The sequence below is a fragment of the Suncus etruscus genome, chromosome 18 (assembly GCF_024139225.1).
Source record: "Suncus etruscus isolate mSunEtr1 chromosome 18, mSunEtr1.pri.cur, whole genome shotgun sequence".
Taxonomy (NCBI): Eukaryota; Metazoa; Chordata; class Mammalia; order Eulipotyphla; family Soricidae; genus Suncus; species Suncus etruscus.
Genome location: NC_064865.1, coordinates 6,608,678 through 6,625,021, shown reverse-complemented (window position 1 = coordinate 6,625,021; position 16,344 = coordinate 6,608,678). Strand labels below are relative to the sequence as shown.

The following is a 16,344-nucleotide window of genomic DNA, read 5'->3' as shown; positions in this document are numbered from 1 at the left end:
CCATACTATCTTTTATTTTCCTTATATCCCACAAATGGGTGAGATGATCTCTCTTCCTCTGAGTCATTTCACTCAATATAATATGCTCCATATTCATCCATGTATAAGGGAATTTCTAACTTCATTTTTTCCTAACAGCTGCTTAGTATTCCATTGTGTAGATGCACCACAGTTTCTTTAGCTACTCATCTATTCTTGGGTACTTGGTTGTTTCCAGATTCTTGTAAATAGAGCTGTGACAGGCAGAGGAGTGCAGAGGGCTTTTCTGCCTTGTGCTTTTGGACCCTTGTATATATTCCCAGGAGCAGTATTTCAGCCTGTGCACCATATCCTGGATGGGTGAAATCTACATCAGGGGGCTCCAAATCTCTTAGCTGGGACTACTGATCCCAGGGCTTTAGTAACCCATCCTTGCACCCCATCCCCAATATTGCCAGAATAGCCAAAGCTCAGCCAGAGATTTCCTAAGGGACCCCAGTTGGTTGGCAGCTGCAGAACCCAGATGTGTGAGGTGAGTCACATAGCGGTTCCAAGAGGCACCTGCTATGTTTGTCCTGAAGCCAGTAGGGGCCACAGCCTCAGTCCTGCTCCCCAAATCTGTGCCTCTGTGAAGCCCCTTTTTGTCCTCTGTCAGTTGTTAGGGTGGGGCTCTGTTCGTCTCCCCTTAATGGCAGGGTTGGTGAGGCATGGAAGGAGCTGTGGGAAGTTGCTTCCCCATATTATCTCCAACATGCGGGGTGCTACCTTGGGCCTTGCCCTCGATAACCATTGCCTGGTGCATGGGTTCTGGGCATGTTTGCCAGATGGGACATGGCATTGCAGAGGCACATTACAGGTTGCCTAAAGCACTGGAAGGCCTCAGTCTGCCTCAGTCTAGTAGGGTGCACCAAGGTGCCCTGTGCTTCCGGCTGCCACAAAAACATTTGTAGCTGTTTGTGCTCTGGCCGTGAAGGAGATGGGACAGGACCTCATGGGGACACTCGTGGGCTGTCAATGGAGGCATCTGTCACTCAGATTTGGATTTGCTGACCTCATTGTTGATGTCTGGGAAGAAAAAACAGCTCGTCTCCTCAATAATTGACTCTCCCTTTGCCTGAGAGGAAGGGGGATAAGGACAGGCGGATTTGCTGCTGTCCTGGTCGGAAAGTTGGTAAAAATAGTCTAGGAGTGGCTGAGCCATGGGTCAGTGGGGCAGCAGTTGCCTTGGACCTGGCTGGCCTCGCTTTGTCTGTCAGGGGTGGCCCAGAAACAACAAAATTAGAATGTTCCAGGAGACTTTCTCCTTCCCAATTCGGTAGCCCTGAAAATAGTCTGGATTTTGGCTGCTCCTTGCTTTGTTTTTGTTTCTTCAAGTCTTTTCCAAATTAGAGTCTCTGTAACAGTCGGTGAGGAGTGAATTTGAATGATGAAATCATGTCTATAGACTAAGAGAGTCAACGTAGTACATAGGTATAGATATTGGAGGCACAAGCCCTGCTGTGCTCAGGGCTCACTCTTGGCTCTGTGTTCAAGGATCACTCCTGGTGGGATGGGCATTGAGCCCAGGGTCAACCGTGTGCAAGGTGGACTCACTGCCCACTGAGCTCTTCAGTTTGGGGGTATGTGTGGGGGGTAGACCCACACCCTATTCTTGGGTTATTTCTGTGCTTTAGAGTGACCAAGTGGTATTGGGGGGCCATATGTGGTGTTGGGATCAAATTAAGAGTCTTGTTATCCTTGTTCTATTTCTCAGGATTCCCCTAAATTATAGTGTGATGATTGGGAAGTGGGGTGTGTGTGTGTTGTTCAGAGCAGGGATTTAGTTGAAGCTCCAAATTTACTTCAGTCAACTCCCCTCTTTTTTTTGGTTTTTGGGTCACACCCAGTGACTCTCAGGGATTACTCTTGACTCTGTGCACAGAAATTGCTCCTAGCAGGCACTGGGGACCATTTAGGATGCTGGGATTCAAACCACTGTCGCTGTGCTATCTTTCTAGCCTCTGCTTCTCTCATCCTCAAGGGCTTAAATTCTTTCCTTCCCTCTACCAGAACTTTCCTGTAGCAGGAGAGCCCCTGAAGAGGTTGACTGATGGTGGGATGGAGAATGAGGCCCTTTTCTTCCAGCTCGGAGCACGCTTCTGCCACCCTGTCTAGCCCCCGGTTCTGAGGTGGAAATATCAGGCTCGTGGAAATATTTGCTTTATTCGGATGGACAAAACTGAAGTCCAAAGACTCAGATTCAGTTCCAGCCAGCCAAAAGCCCCCGCCTTCCACAGACCCTTGCTCTTATACTCCAGAGTCAGGTCCCACCTAATGGTGGGATCAGATACCAACCAATGGTGAAAGCAGAATCAGGTCCTACCCTACGATGGGGGCAGAATGCCAGGTCACACCCTAGGGTAGGGCACAATCACCAATCAGTTTAGGGTAACATAGTAATCCCCCAAAATATTTACATACACAACACTTTCCCATCTGAAATCTTCCTCTCAACATTTCCCCCAATCCCCCCACTGGAACCTCTCTCTATCCCCAGGCCTCTCACAAAGGATTTCTTTTTCTTTTTCTTTTTAAAACTTCATTTAAAAGAAAAGCGTCACATAGTTGACCAGTTGACCATAATACACTTGTTTCTAGAAAAGTGAAAGCCAAGTTATTAAAAGAATAAAAAGAAAAAAATTTAAAAGGTAGAGAAGAATGAAAATTTTAAAAAGGAAAGGAAAATGAAAAGTACAGTGGCAAGCAAATTTGTGAAGATTATTTTTTTTTTTTTTTTTTTTTTTTTTTTTTTTGGTTTTTGGGCCACACCCGGTAATGCTCAGGGGTCACTCCTGGCTATGCGCTCAGAAGTTGCTCCTGGCTTGGGGGACCATATGGGACGCCGGGGATCGAACCGCGGTCCATCTAAGGCTAGCGCAGGCAAGGCAGGCACCTTACCTCTAGCGCCACCGCCCGGCCCCTTGTGAAGATTATTTGATCTCCAATGAGGTCATGAACACAGTAGCAGAAGATTAAGTAAGCTCTTGCTGCTAGTAGCTGTCCATTCTGTTAAATTGGGGTGTTCCTATAGGAATGGCAGTATCAAACAAATAAAGTTGTCCAGGAATTCAAAGCACTATTACTGGTACTGCAGCTTTTATGGGGCGTGTTCTTGACTGCCAGGCTTCCTGGAAGAGGAACTACCTTCCTGGAAGAGGGAGGCTGCCCACACTTTTGAGAGTGCCCAAAAGCCCAAATACCAGTTGACCTAATTTTGGTCAGATGATATCCCTGAAGGGAATTGTAGAGGGGTGATGAGGCAGTGCCACAAGCAAAGAGGTGACTATGTGGGATGGGTGCACCAGGCGTGGTTTCAACAGGGCTAGGGTTTGGTCCTCGCTCTCCTCTCAAGATGGCAGCAAGAAAGAAAACATCAGGGTGGACCCCCAATGGGGCGTGGCAGGGGAAGAAGTGGCCCACCTGCCTGGGCAGTGAGTGAGCAGCCCCTAATACCTCCACAGAGCTGGTGATGCTGCTAGAGTGGTGGTCAGGCACCGAGTGTGTTCTCCACGCGGACCCCCAGGACTCCTCCCTCTTTGGCAAGGAGAATGTCATCGTGGTGCTCAACCACAAGTACGAGATCGACTTTCTGTGCAGCTGGGCTCTGGCCGACCGCTTTGGGATGCTGGGGGTGAGTTGGGTGCAGGGGGTGTGATTTCCCCACCCCCCCCCACATACTTGCAAGGACATGCCCTTCACACACACACACACACATATGCACACATACGTGCAGAAACAGTGCCTCCCCCCATCTGCCTATAGACTGGAATCAGGCCTGTTGACATTTGTAGTTCTGCTATCACTTGGAGGTGTGGGTTTGGGGGGTTCAGAAGGCTATGCTAGTATGTGGCATTCAGGAATATGCAGCCCACCTGTTGCCTTGGCTGATGTTTGCCATTGCTAACATGGGGGACTGTAACAGAGAACTCCAGGGGTCCCCCAGCCATTGGGCTGGGCTTCAACAAAAATATTGTGCCTAGTCTGTGCTCAGATGCCCCTCAGTGAGCCTTAGAGAGCAGCTACTCTGCATCACACATGTGCTGGGAGTGGGACTGAGCTAGTAGGCCATATGCTTCAGACAGGGTAACCAAGGGGCTGGGATAGAACCCTGGATGGCCATCTGCAAGGCAATGCCCTCCCTGCCATGCTTTGGCTCTGGCCCAGTGGGGTCTGCAGTCAGTGGGCCCAACCATGTCACACCACCCTGTTTCAGACTGCCAAAGTCATGGCCAAGAAGGAGCTGGCCTATGTGCCCATCATCGGCTGGATGTGGCACTTCACCGAGATGGTTTTCTGCACTCGGAAGTGGGATCAGGACCGTAGTGCTGTCACGAACAGTCTGCTGCGCCTGCGTGACTACCCTGAGACTTTCTTTGTAAGTAGCCACTGGGACCTCCCCACCCCCACAGGGACCCTTTCCCAGGACCCCTGCTCCCCTGGGACCTTACACATAAGCAGGATCCCTTGCCTGTATCAGCCAAGCCCCCAAGTGAACCATCTGGCCTGGTCCCATGTCCTGAAGCAGGACAGAAGGCCTTGGGGTGGTATTAAGAGCTGGCTCTGCCCCATAGGGTGGGGGTCTGTAGGTCCCCCGCCTGAGCCCGGGCCTGTCCTGTCCCCAGTTCCTGATCCACTGCGAGGGGACGCGCTTCACGGAGCGGAAGCACCAGGCTAGCATGCAGGTGGCCCGCGCCAAGGGGCTGCCCAGCCTCAAGCATCACCTGCTGCCCCGCACTAAGGGCTTTGCTGTGACTGTGAAGAGCCTGAGGAACGTTGGTGAGGAGCAAGGGGTTGGCACAAGCGGGGTGGGGCTCCCTAACCCTGTTCCAACATGATCCCATCCCATTAGACCCCGGGCCCCAATGCTTCTTTTTGATTTGGTTTGGTTTGGTTTGGGGGTCACAACTGTTAATGTTCAGGTTGTGACTCCGGGCTCTGTGCTCAGGAGTTATTCCTGGCGTGCTCTGGGGATCCTTTGGGATGTCGGGGATTGAACATGGGTTGGCCATGTGCGAGGCAAACACTATCTGCTGTGCTATCACGTCTGCCTCTAGACCCCTGACCCCACCCCAGAACCTGGTCCAACCACCTGGGGAACTGGGGACATGTGCAGAACTTAGGACCAGGCATACACAGTACCTCCTACATGTGCCCTAATGTACACACATGCTCTCTGTTACACTGCAGACATTAAGGCACATTTCTCACACAGTCAAGCCGCACTTTTTATATGCCATGCATATTCGTGTGTCCCCCTTACGTCCCCTGCACACTTCTATGTCCACGTGTGGCTCTCCCAACCTCACCTCCTGCTCGCCCTCTGCTGCTCAGCTATGGTACTGCAGCATCATGGCCAGTGCAGGACACCCTGTGTGCCCTTGGGGGGTGGCCTGGAGCCCAGCTGGGTACCCTGCTCGGTTGTTGGTGTGTTGTGTTTGCACTTGCTGCCACCAGACTAGACTAGGCACCACTAGACTGCCCCAACACTGGGACTGCCTTCTCAGACTGCTCTTCTGGGCGTGCTCAGCAGCAACCCAGAACAAGGCCCAGGGGTAGGGAACAGAGGGGAGGCTGACCTAGGCTATCCACCCCAGGAAAGGGAGGGAGGCTGACCCAGGATTTCAGCCCACTGTGCCCCCCACCCGGGCTGCCAGCTCCACCTCATCTCTGCAGGGTCACAGAGCTCAGGCAGAGTTGTGCTGGGAACCATGTCTCTTAATGGGTCCATGTCACGGGCAGTTCTGGGGGTCCCGGGCCCACAACCAGCAAGGCTCATCTTTCTCACCCCAATGTTGCTCCTCTGCTTTAGGGCGGCCCCAGTGGTGATGGCAGATGAGCAGGGGTTCGGGTACAGGCATGGGCACCGTCCCCACAGTGAGCTGCTACGTGTTTTTCTGAGCCGCGTGTTGCTGCTTTTGGATGCTTTTGGATGCTGGAGGCGAGGCCGGAGCCGGGCACGCGTGCTCTGCGTGTGTAGACGCTGGTGGATGCACCCGCTATAGGCTGCTCCGTGTCTGTTTTATCTTTGTAGTTTCAGCTGTATATGACTGTACACTCAATTTCAGAAATGACCAGAGCCCCACGCTCCTGGGCGTCCTCAGTGGCAAGAAATACCACGCGGACATGTATGTCAGGTAGGATGCCCCTAGCCGGTTAGTTGGAACTGGAGGTGCCTCGGGCCATGGGCTCTGCTGCCTCCACACCTCCTGCTCCTCCCTCCTTCCTCTCCCTCCTCCCCACTTCCTTCTTCCTCCTCCCATTCCTCTCTCCTCCCTCCATTCTTTTTCCTCCTTCCCTCCCTTTTTTTTTTTTTTTTTTTTTGGTTTTTGGGCCACACCCGTTTGATGCTCAGGGGTTACTCCTGGCTATGTGCTCAGAAATCGCCCCTGGCTTGGGGGGACCATATGGGACGCCGGGGGATCGAACCGCGGTCCTTCCTTGGCTAGCGCTTGCAAGGCAGACACCTTACCTCCAGCGCCACCTACCCGGCCCCCCTTCCCTCCCTTTTTTCCTCCATCCCTTGTTTTTGTTTTTGTTTTTTGAGCCACACCCGGCAGTGCTCAGGGGTTACTCCTGGCTATCTGCTCAGAAATAGCTCCTGGCAGTCACGGGGGACCATACGGGACACCGGGATTCGAACCAACCACCTTTGGTCCTGGATCGGCTGCTTGCAAGGCAAACGCCGCTGTGCTATCCGGGCCCATCCTCCATCCCTTATTCCTTCCTCCATTCTCCCTCTATTTCCTCCTCTCTTCTTCCCCTTCCCCCTCCCTCCTCCTTTATTCCTTCCTCTTCCTTCTTTTCCTCCTTCTTCCCTCTCCTTTCTTACCCTCCCACACCCCTAGTCTCATGGGTTGTTCCACCCGTGCTCAGGGACTGCTCCCAGCAGTGCTGGCTGTCCAGCAGCATGAGGTCAGTGGACATTCGTGATGAGGACACTTGGTCCTGCATGAAGTCCTTCCCCATCCAGCCAAGCCATTTTTCCCAGTGACCTGTCTTGAGGAAGCTGAGAAAGCATCACTCTGCATATCAGGAGGGAGGTGTGGGGTCCACTGCTTAGGCAGCCCTTCCCCTGTGGCCGCTCCAGGTCCCCGTTACCCCCTCTGCCCTGCAGGCGGATCCCCCTAGAGGAAGTTCCGGAAGCAGAGGACGAGTGCTCGGCTTGGGTGCACAAGCTTTACCAGGAGAAGGTCAGTCTGGGACCTGGGCCGGCCCTAGGCTATGCTTGGTTTATTTGGGGAGAGCTGTTGGGTGGGAATTTGGGGACAAGGATTTCATGAAGGGGAGGAAGTTTCGGTGAGCTGCAGAACAGCCCCAGTGGACAGCCCATCCAGCGAGGGAACTACAAATAAAGGCATCTGCGCTGCCTCATGTAGATAGAGGCCCCTCCCAGGCTGGCCGGCTCACCCCCACTTCCCACCAGGACTGTGTGTGCTTGGAGCAGTTCGAACCCAGAATGTTCCAGAGATGAGTGTGAATGCTGCTGGGGGTAGCCATCCAAACATGTCCTGAGCCATGTGGGGTGCAGGCTGGGGGTGAGTGCACCAGCCAAGCCAACCCCCAGGTCCTGTACAGCCCCCCCAGAGTGGACTCAGTGGTCCAGCAGAAACCTGCTCTGTCCTCTTCGTTTCTCTCCCTACTCACCTTTCCAGTCATCCTGCCTTCCCAGGGGCCTGGGAGATGAGCCACCTTTGCCAAATGCAATGCTCCCACTAATGAGAATGCTCGTCCTAATATGCTAATGCTAACGTGCTAATGCTCTGAAGTACTCATATTCACGATACTTGTCCTGATAGGCCGTGCTCATACTCTGTGGTACTCATGCTCAGACACTCAACCTACAGTATTTATGCTCATAGGTTGACACTCGCGTTGGATCCTACGTTGGGCCCACAGTTGCTCTTGGCCACAAGGACCACTGGCAAAAACTGGGGTTGCCCTGTGGTGACACTGAAGGCCTAAGGTGTCTGTGGGCTTCTCTTCTCTTGCTGTCCAGCTGAGAGCGTGACTGCCCCGTGTCCCCGCTGGTCAGTCAGGCCTTGAGTGCGGGTGGGCTCCTGGGATTGTTTCTGGAACTCAGTGAGCAGGTTTGTATCCAGTGACTTCCAGCAGTGTGCACCCATCTTTAGCGAGTATCTTGGGGGAAGCAGAGAGCTTTCTGGAACACAGTGAAAGGCTGACGTGTCCAGGCCACTATGGCCAGCAGGCTTCGGAAACACTGTTGAGACTGCTACCCTTGGCATGGGCCACCCTTCCTGTCTAATCAAACCCTGAAGAGCCAGGGATGAGCTGGGTTTGTCCAGTGACCCATGACCGAATCTCCCTTCAGCCCTTCCTCTTCCCACTGTCACTTGGAGGTTAGAAGTTCAGCATAAGAGGGCCGGAAAGATAGCATGGAGGTAAGGCATTTGCCTTACAACTCTCACTTGGTCAGTGATCCCCAACCAGGCAGAGTCCGGTCTCCCATGTTTCTGGGTGAGACCAAAGGGGAGATGGGCAGATGCCTTGTCTGTGGGCACTTTTGGGGTCTCTCCATGGTGTGTGGGTGTATGGGGATGTCTGTGAGAGTACATGCATTTGTACACGCATGGGCATCGTGTCTGCGTGTGTACATGCATAAATGGCTGCGTTGGTATCTCCAGGCATGGATGGCTGTGCCCACACATCTCTGCCTGTGTTCGCATGTCTGCATGTTTGCTTATGTACATGTGTGTGGTCAAGCCATCCATGCCTGTCTGCTAAGGTATTGACTGGGGTGGAGGCCCCATACACTGGCAGGAGGGTGCCAGTCCAGGTGGCCCCCAACCTTGGCTTCTGTGTCCCTTACTACTCTTGCCAGCCCAGCCCAGCAGAACTGTGGCCACTATTCATAGCAGCCATCATTCGTCCCACCAGGACTGGGCCTTGAGACTCAGCACAGTTATCTCCAGGTCCTGTGCTCTGGCTCTGCAGATGACAGAGGGAGGTAGGGAGGGAGACAGACAGGTGGCAGTGGGTGGGTCCTACTCTGTCCCCCACAGGCTCTGCTGGTCTGCAGCACCTCAGTCCTTAACGCTGCCCAGCCTTGGAGCTGATCCCCCTGCGCCAGGAGAGCTGAGCTCCTGGGTCTGCCCCAGGCTGGGTACTGGGAGGGCTGGGCAAAGGGGGCGGCACAGTTGCTCAGGGAGGCACAGGGTGGCTCATAGCAGCTCTATCCCCAGGACGCCATCCAGGAGGAGTATGCCCAGACAGGCACGTTCCCCGGGACGCCTCTGGTTCTCGCACGCCGACCCTGGGCACTGCTCAACTGGCTCTTCTGGGCCTGCCTGCTGCTCTGCCCCTTCGTCTACCTCCTGCTCAGCCTGGCCCGCAGTGGCTCTTCCCTCACGCTGGCCAGCTGTGTCCTTGTCTTCTTCATGGGTAGGTGCAGGAGGGCACGGCCTTGGGGAGAGGGTGAGGGTGCTGGCACCTAGGCTTCACAGCTCCGAGTCCCCAGGGAAGGACATCCGTCACCTCCCCCACCAAGTCCTTGCAAGTATTTCTCAGCAGCTGGTGTGGGGCCTGGCCTGGCCCGCTTCCTAGCTGAGCTGGACGGGACAGAACAAGCCACTGCTGACTTCCTGCCTTTGCCCGCTGCCTGCATGGCACGTGTCTGCATGGCCTGCCTTGGTACCTGAGCCCCTACTCAGGCCTTGGCGCGCTTGTCCTTTACACTAAGCCGTGTTGCTGACCCTGGGTTCCGAGACAGTTGTGCAGGCAGAGGGTTTCCCGAGTCCCTTTGAAGTATTTGCCTCTGGTGCCCAAAGTCTAGCCAGAGGAAGGCATCCTTGTGCACCTATGCTAGTCCCAGGCTTGGAGCTGTGGTTAGACTGCATGGACCATTCAGGGATGCTAGGGCACATGTGCTAGGACATGGTCTCCTTAGTGCCCCAGAGGGGTCTGGGGAGCCATGGCAGCCTCACAGCCTTAGCCCAAGTCCATCCACCTTGCCTACATGCAGACTGTGGTCATACTGGCCAAAGCAGTCACTGCCCCTGAATGTCTGTGGCTTTGATGGGCCTATGATGATGCCTGGGGTCTGTGCCCCAGAAGCTCTCAGGATCTTGAACAACTTCAAGACATGCGAGGAAGGCAGGTTCCGTGCCATGCCTGCACCTGCAGGCCCGTGGGGGTGCCCAGGGGACTGGACTCCTGTGTGCCCCCAGCTGGGCCCTGGGACAAGTGGCAGTGGGTAGGGCCTCCTCTGTCCCCTTGCAGGCGCTGCTGTTCTCTGCAGCACCTTGGTCCTTCACATTGTCCAGTCTTGGCGCTGATCCCCCTGTGCCAGGAGTCGCCTGGACAACTGAGTTCCTGGGTCTGCCCCCAGGCTGGTTACCCCCCAGCCTTACTCTATTCAGGTCCCTGAGATCCCCACAAACTGAAGGGGTTCTGTTGTACATCCCCCCAACCTGCCCTGTCCCCACAGTGTCCATGGGTGTGCGATGGATGATTGGGGTGACGGAGATCGACAAGGGCTCGGCCTACGGTGACATGGACAACAAGCAAGGACATGGCGACTGAAGAGGGGATTCCCCTGCTCCCCAGTGCCAGCATGTAGCCCTGTGTGTGTAGGGGCACTGCAGGTGAAGACAGACTGGCCCGGGGGGTTATCCAAGCCTCGACCCAACTCGACTCCATCTAGAGACTTCCAGGGTGCAAGGGCAGAGGGAATGAGCGTGTGCTCCCGACCCTTGGGCTGAGTTATCAGTGCTTTGGAAAGACAAAATGCCACCCCAGTTCGTGGTCCCCGTGTTTGATTCTTACACTGTTCCCTTTGGCCCTGCCTTTGTCCTTTCCAGCTGTGCCCAGGGGCTTGGTGGTGGTAGGTGTGTGTGTGTGTGGGGGGGGGGACAGGGGATTACTTTGGAATTCTGGTTCATGCTCAGGGGTCTTGCCTGAGGCAGCCTGGGAACCAGGCCCAACCAACACACACTGGGTCCTTTGAACCATCCTGGGTATAAGAACAGAACCTGGCAGGAGGCCCCACAAGACTTCAACTGCCTTGGCACACCCATGGGCACAGACATGGACCCAGAGATCTCAGCAGACCAAGGAGTGGTGCTGTTTCGGGGTGTCACCTGGCAAAGGTCTGCAGCCCCAGCTACCCCTGCCAAGGGCCACTGTCTCTGACTCCTCATAAGCATATGCCCAGGGAGTCGAACTGAGGGTGTGGGCTCCTGGGGGAGGAGTCCCAGTGCTCTGTGAGAAGGTGTTCACCTTTGGCAAGCCTCCACCTCAGTTTCCTCAGCAGATACTCATAGACCTGAGTTATTTCAGAGTTCAGAAGGGCAGAGTACACGCCAACCTGTAGGAAGCTACAACTCAGGACCGAGAGCACTGTGGGATGGCGCTTGCCACGCATGTGACCAGCTGGGCTCAATCTCCAGCATCTTGTAGGGTCCCCTAGCATTACTGAGGGTGCCATTCCCCCCAAAAAAGAGCTAGCTGTTTATGGGATGGGTGGGGGAGCACAGTCATACAGTGATGGGACTCTGCTTGGTTGGGCAATTGTGCTCCCTGGGAGGCTGGAGCACTGTCCACATGTCTCACTAGACGGGTGAGAACAGCGGCCTTCTGGAGCTGGATGCGGAGCCAGGCTGAGAAGCACAGCCTGATCTTGGGGAAGCCACGTACACGTGCCCCACAAGACATGTGACCCAACTGCACAGAACTACCCAGTAAGAGCATGCACCAAAGCACTGTGCTGCTGTGCTGCTGGAAGATGCAGCTTGGGCCATGTGAGTAAGCAACATGAAGAATTAAACACAGCAAGTGGGTGCAGAAATCAGAGCTGACGGGAGTGGGGGGCACATACAGGGGACACTTGATATTGGGGCTGAGGATGGAGAAGGGACCCAAGTGGCCTGCTTGGACGCAAATCCCTGCAGGTGGGTGGCCAAAGGCACCTCCTGGTTCTAGAACCACAGGGACTGTCAGGCTCCTGCAGCTGTTTGTTCGCTTTCAAGCTGACAACTAACCCTTAAATTCACAGGGAGACAGAAATGGTTTGGAACAGCCAAAACAACCTTTTTAAGAAGGAAAAACCTGGCACTCATAGGGCCCCCAGCACCACCCTAAATGACTCCCGAGCACTGAGTGTGACCTAGCCCTTCCAGTTCTCCAAAGTTAAGTACAGCCATTGGCTGCAAGGTACAGGTCTCAGGTGCAAATGAGCAGATACAGGCCTTCATGGGTCGCAAAATGAGCGAGCAGAGGACAGAAGTCAGGCTTCCATGAATTAAACCACTGAGCTAGGAGTCAGACATGCACTGTCACAACCAGGGCCTTGTCACTAGAAATGATACCCAAAGAACATGCAGCAGGAAAGGAGAGTCAGCAGGGCCAGAGAGATGGAGAGACAAGCTTGAATGGCTGATCCTTGACACCCCAGAGCGCCCTCCCCCCCATACTGGCACAGAGCCAGGTGTGATTCCTGAGCACTGATATGTGTGACTCCAAGGGGAAGAACAAAGCTCTGGCTCCCTCCAAGATGCCACCAATTAGGGAGAAAGAGGGTAAGGAACTCCTAGGCTGGTCACTGTGCCCAGCATGCCCAGGACTCCAACTTTCATCCCAGTCACTGCCTGGTACCGCTACGCCCCCAAAATAAAAATAAAGACTGACAAAAGGGAGGAAAAAGGTAGGACGCAAGTGGGAAGAGGGCTTTGGCTATTAAGCATCCAGGAACAGGGGTGTGGCACAGTTCAGCAAGTTAATGAACAAAATGGCAGAGACCAGCGAGATGCTTCTGTGGAGCAAAAGCCTGGGCCAGCAAAACCTGAAGCATTCCCAGTGCCCTGCTGTGGTCAGCTATGAAAAGCAGCCGAGCTGTTGCTGCTGAGTTCTATGGGTCTAGGATGGCACTGAGATGTGCAGTCTGACACGGTAACCCCTCAGCGGAGAGCTCACTCACTGCACTCCTCATCCTGTCCCCCACCCCGTCCCATCCCTCTGCAGAGGCCGGACTGGCGCAGCTGAAAACCGTTAAGGCACAGGCTCACTAAGCATTCCTAAAATAAACCATTTATTGAAAAAAGTACTTTCCTTAAATTTCATTCAACGGCCTTTGCATAACAAACTTGCGGCTAACGCCGCCAATACAGCGGGACGGGTGGGCAGGGCCCACAGTCAGTGCAGGACGGACGGACGGACGGACAGGGCTGGCGGCCTGTGGGGCCTGTCTGCCAGGCAGTGCCTGAGCACTGGTCCCTGTACAGTAGTAATGGCACTTAACACGCAGCCTCCTGACCTTCCTGATCCTGGCACGGGGCTGAGAAACGGAGCAGCAGGAGTAGGGGCAACCCCATCATGGTCAGGGAGGGCTGTCAGCCCACATGCCCACACGGATGCCCCGGCATCACCGCCAGGGAAGTCGCACAGCAGGGCAGAGTCAGAGTCACTCTTCATCTGTGCATACCTGCAAGGGGCAGGAAATGGCTGAGCCCAGGGGCCAGAGGGGGACACGGTACCCTGCCCTGGGCATGCCAGGCTGAGAACAGAGTCCCAGGGAAACGAGTACACACACACACACAGACACACTTCTCACATCACCTTCAAACAGGCAAGGCAGAGCTAAGCCCCAGGCAGAAGCAAAGGGTGAAATAACCATGAAACCCACATGCGTGCCTGATAGCACAAGGTAGAGCTGAGCCCCAGGGAGTCAAGTCGGGTTTCCTAGTGGGGACAGTGTCCCAGTGCCCAAGGAATAGTCCTTGGTGCCACCCCTATCATACGGGGACCTTCCTACTTCCCAAATCCATGTCTCAGACCCACTCCACAGTGCTGCCCAACACAAGGCTCTGCAGCATGCAAGAAGCTACTTCCGAGGGAAGCGCCTGTCACACAGTGGGAAGGGGGTCTCCACCCTGTGAGGGACCTGAGTTTCTCCCTCTGTGACCTGGGTCCCCTTTGGGACATAAGTCTCCCCCACTGTGACCAAGTCTCCCCAGTGAGGCTGGACCAAGACTAACTACTGAGCCTGACCTTGCCGCTCCATCCTGCTCTGCCCACTGCGGACGCCCGGCCACCTATTACGGCTGTGGGCAGTTCTAAGAACCCTCCCCCGCCCACTGGGTGTCCGACAACATTTCCTAGTGGAGAAGCCAGGCCACCCCTGTCCCTGCAGAGTGTAGGTGCCCTGTGGATCGGGGGTTACCTTGACGAAGGAGTGGTCGAGGAGCTGGCTGGCCGTCCACCGCATGCGTGGCTCGCTCTCCAGGCAGTGTGACAGGAAGTCCTTGCCCTCGGGACTCAGCCGCTCGGGGATGGGGGGCTTGTGCCCCATCCCCACCTTGTACATGATCTGGAAGTTGTGCTCATACTCGTGCCAAGGCCTCTGAGAAGGGCAAGAATCAGGGTTCAGCATTGCAGTCGGGGGGCCTCCCCGCCCACAACACCCTCAATCAGAACAGCGCACAATGACACCAAGCCTCCCCTTTACTGAGCCAAGTGGCCAGCCCCAGGGGCCCCAGATGTCCTGTGAGTTAGGTTCCATCAAGGACCATCAGCGAGGAAATAATGATGCAAGAACAGCCGTGATACCTCAGAGCTTGACCCCAAACTTACTCGGCTCACTGCCCGCTTCTCCAAACACAAACAAAAGGATCACTCTGTCACTGGGAAATCTGTCCCCCCACCAAACTGCACCCTAAAACTACTACCCTCCTGCATCTTCCCCCACAGTCTTTGGTAAAGACAGGTCTCATTCTGGGGAGATCTGCGTTGCTTCGGTGCTAGTTTGTGTGGCTGTGAGGGAACTTGTTTCCTCTGGTGTCTGGTTTCACTGAAGTGATGGGCAGGTGTCAGGTCTTCCCAGGTGGAAGCGGAGAGAAACACTGAGCAAGTGAGAGTGTGGTCAACAGCAGCAGCAGAAATGCCTTTTCTGAAGAGGTTTCTAACTGTCCGCTCCATGCACACCACATCTTTGCACTCACTTTCCATCAGCTGCATCCTCATACCATCCGTTTCTGGAACCCAGACACTAGCACAGAGTAGGACAGGGCTCCCGGCTCCCGCTGAGAATCTTTTTTTTTTTTTTTTTTTTTTTTTTTGGTTTTGGGGCCACACCCGGCGATGCTCAGGGGTTACTCCTGGCTGTCTGCTCAGAAATAGCTCCTGGCAGGCACGGAAGACCATATGGGACACCGGGATTTGAACCAACCACCTTTGGTCCTGAATCGGCTGCTTGCAAGGCAAACACCGCTGTGCTATCTCTCCGGGCCCTCGCTGAGAATCTTGGGCTCTGCTTGCCCTCACCGCATCTCCCCGAACCCTCTTCTTTCTGATCTTTCTACCCCCGCAATTGGCCTCTGGCTGGACTATTGAGCACATGGAGCCTTTTCCAACTTCTTTTCAAAAGGCCCCTACAAACTTCTGGCTCTTCTGCCTAGGGCCAAGAGCTTCTTTCCTTTACTGTGGCTCCGTGCTCCAACCCAGCATCTTGTATGTGTAAGGCGGGTCTGATCATTGGCCCTTCATTCTTGATACTGTTGTGGTGTGGGTTATCCATCGTGTTTGTCCATTGGCTGCTGAAGGAACCCTCATCCTTGCAAGTGTGGGTGTTCCTATATGATGCTGAACCAAACTGTCATGAGGCGGCTCCATGGGGACCAGGGAAACTGTGACATGACCTGGTACAAGCCTGCTGCTTTCTCGGTTCACTCCTAAGAGATCTCTGCATTCCCACACTACCCTGGCCTTCACTTGACCATGCCTTCTGACAGACCCGACCTTCAGCGTCAGTAGGCCAAGTCAGTGGCGCACCCCTGCCCTGGCCCCCCCTGCAGTGTGACATCTGCTTACCTTGCCAGTCACCATCTCTATGACGACACAGCCCAGGCTCCAGATGTCGGCGGCCCGCCCATGGCCTTCCCCCTTGGCGCGGGTGATGACCTCTGGGGCCATGTAGGCTGGGAATGGCAGGCACAGAAAAGGTTTTACAGAGCAGCAGCGCCGTGTCAGCACCCCACAAGCCACCCAGTCGCCATGGGAAGAAACATTACAACAAAACTAGATGGATCCAACACCTCCCTAGACATTTCAGGGTCTAGGTTATTGCTGAAAAGACAACTCTGAATGCATGGGTATCGCGCCACTGAGAAGACGAAATTTAACCCACAATTCAGAAGGATGTGGGATTCCATAGCACTGAAGCGCAGTTACCACCACAATAAATGGGACGGGACGCCTCCAGGGAAATCATTTCATTCAAATGAATAGTTATTCTGGCGAGAGGTTTTTCCTTCCTCCTCTCACCAGAAGGGAAACTGAGGCTCTCCCTTTACCCACCAGTGTTTTTTGTTTGTTTTG

General features: G+C 54.6%; 2 protein-coding genes across 3 annotated transcripts in view; one reads left to right on the top strand and one right to left on the bottom strand.

Moving 5' to 3' along the window:
- AGPAT4 (1-acylglycerol-3-phosphate O-acyltransferase 4) overlaps window positions 1-10,770 on the top strand; it is a 40,371-nt gene extending 29,601 nt beyond the window's left edge. The window contains exons 3-9 of the mRNA XM_049765515.1: window positions 3,480-3,649; window positions 4,232-4,393; window positions 4,641-4,794; window positions 6,050-6,152; window positions 7,133-7,208; window positions 9,219-9,417; window positions 10,463-10,770. Of these exons, the coding sequence (XP_049621472.1) occupies window positions 3,480-3,649; window positions 4,232-4,393; window positions 4,641-4,794; window positions 6,050-6,152; window positions 7,133-7,208; window positions 9,219-9,417; window positions 10,463-10,557 (959 nt within the window). The 3' untranslated portion in view covers window positions 10,558-10,770. The remainder of the gene's footprint in view (window positions 1-3,479; window positions 3,650-4,231; window positions 4,394-4,640; window positions 4,795-6,049; window positions 6,153-7,132; window positions 7,209-9,218; window positions 9,418-10,462) is intronic.
- A 2,273-nt stretch (window positions 10,771-13,043) lies between these two features.
- MAP3K4 (mitogen-activated protein kinase kinase kinase 4) overlaps window positions 13,044-16,344 on the bottom strand; it is a 52,318-nt gene continuing 49,017 nt past the window's right edge. For both annotated transcript variants that reach the window (XM_049765474.1, XM_049765473.1), the window contains 3 exons: window positions 15,838-15,944; window positions 14,192-14,371; window positions 13,044-13,453 (listed from right to left, as the gene is read on the bottom strand). In XM_049765474.1, the coding sequence (XP_049621431.1) occupies window positions 13,433-13,453; window positions 14,192-14,371; window positions 15,838-15,944 (308 nt within the window). In that variant the 3' untranslated portion in view covers window positions 13,044-13,432. The remainder of the gene's footprint in view (window positions 13,454-14,191; window positions 14,372-15,837; window positions 15,945-16,344) is intronic.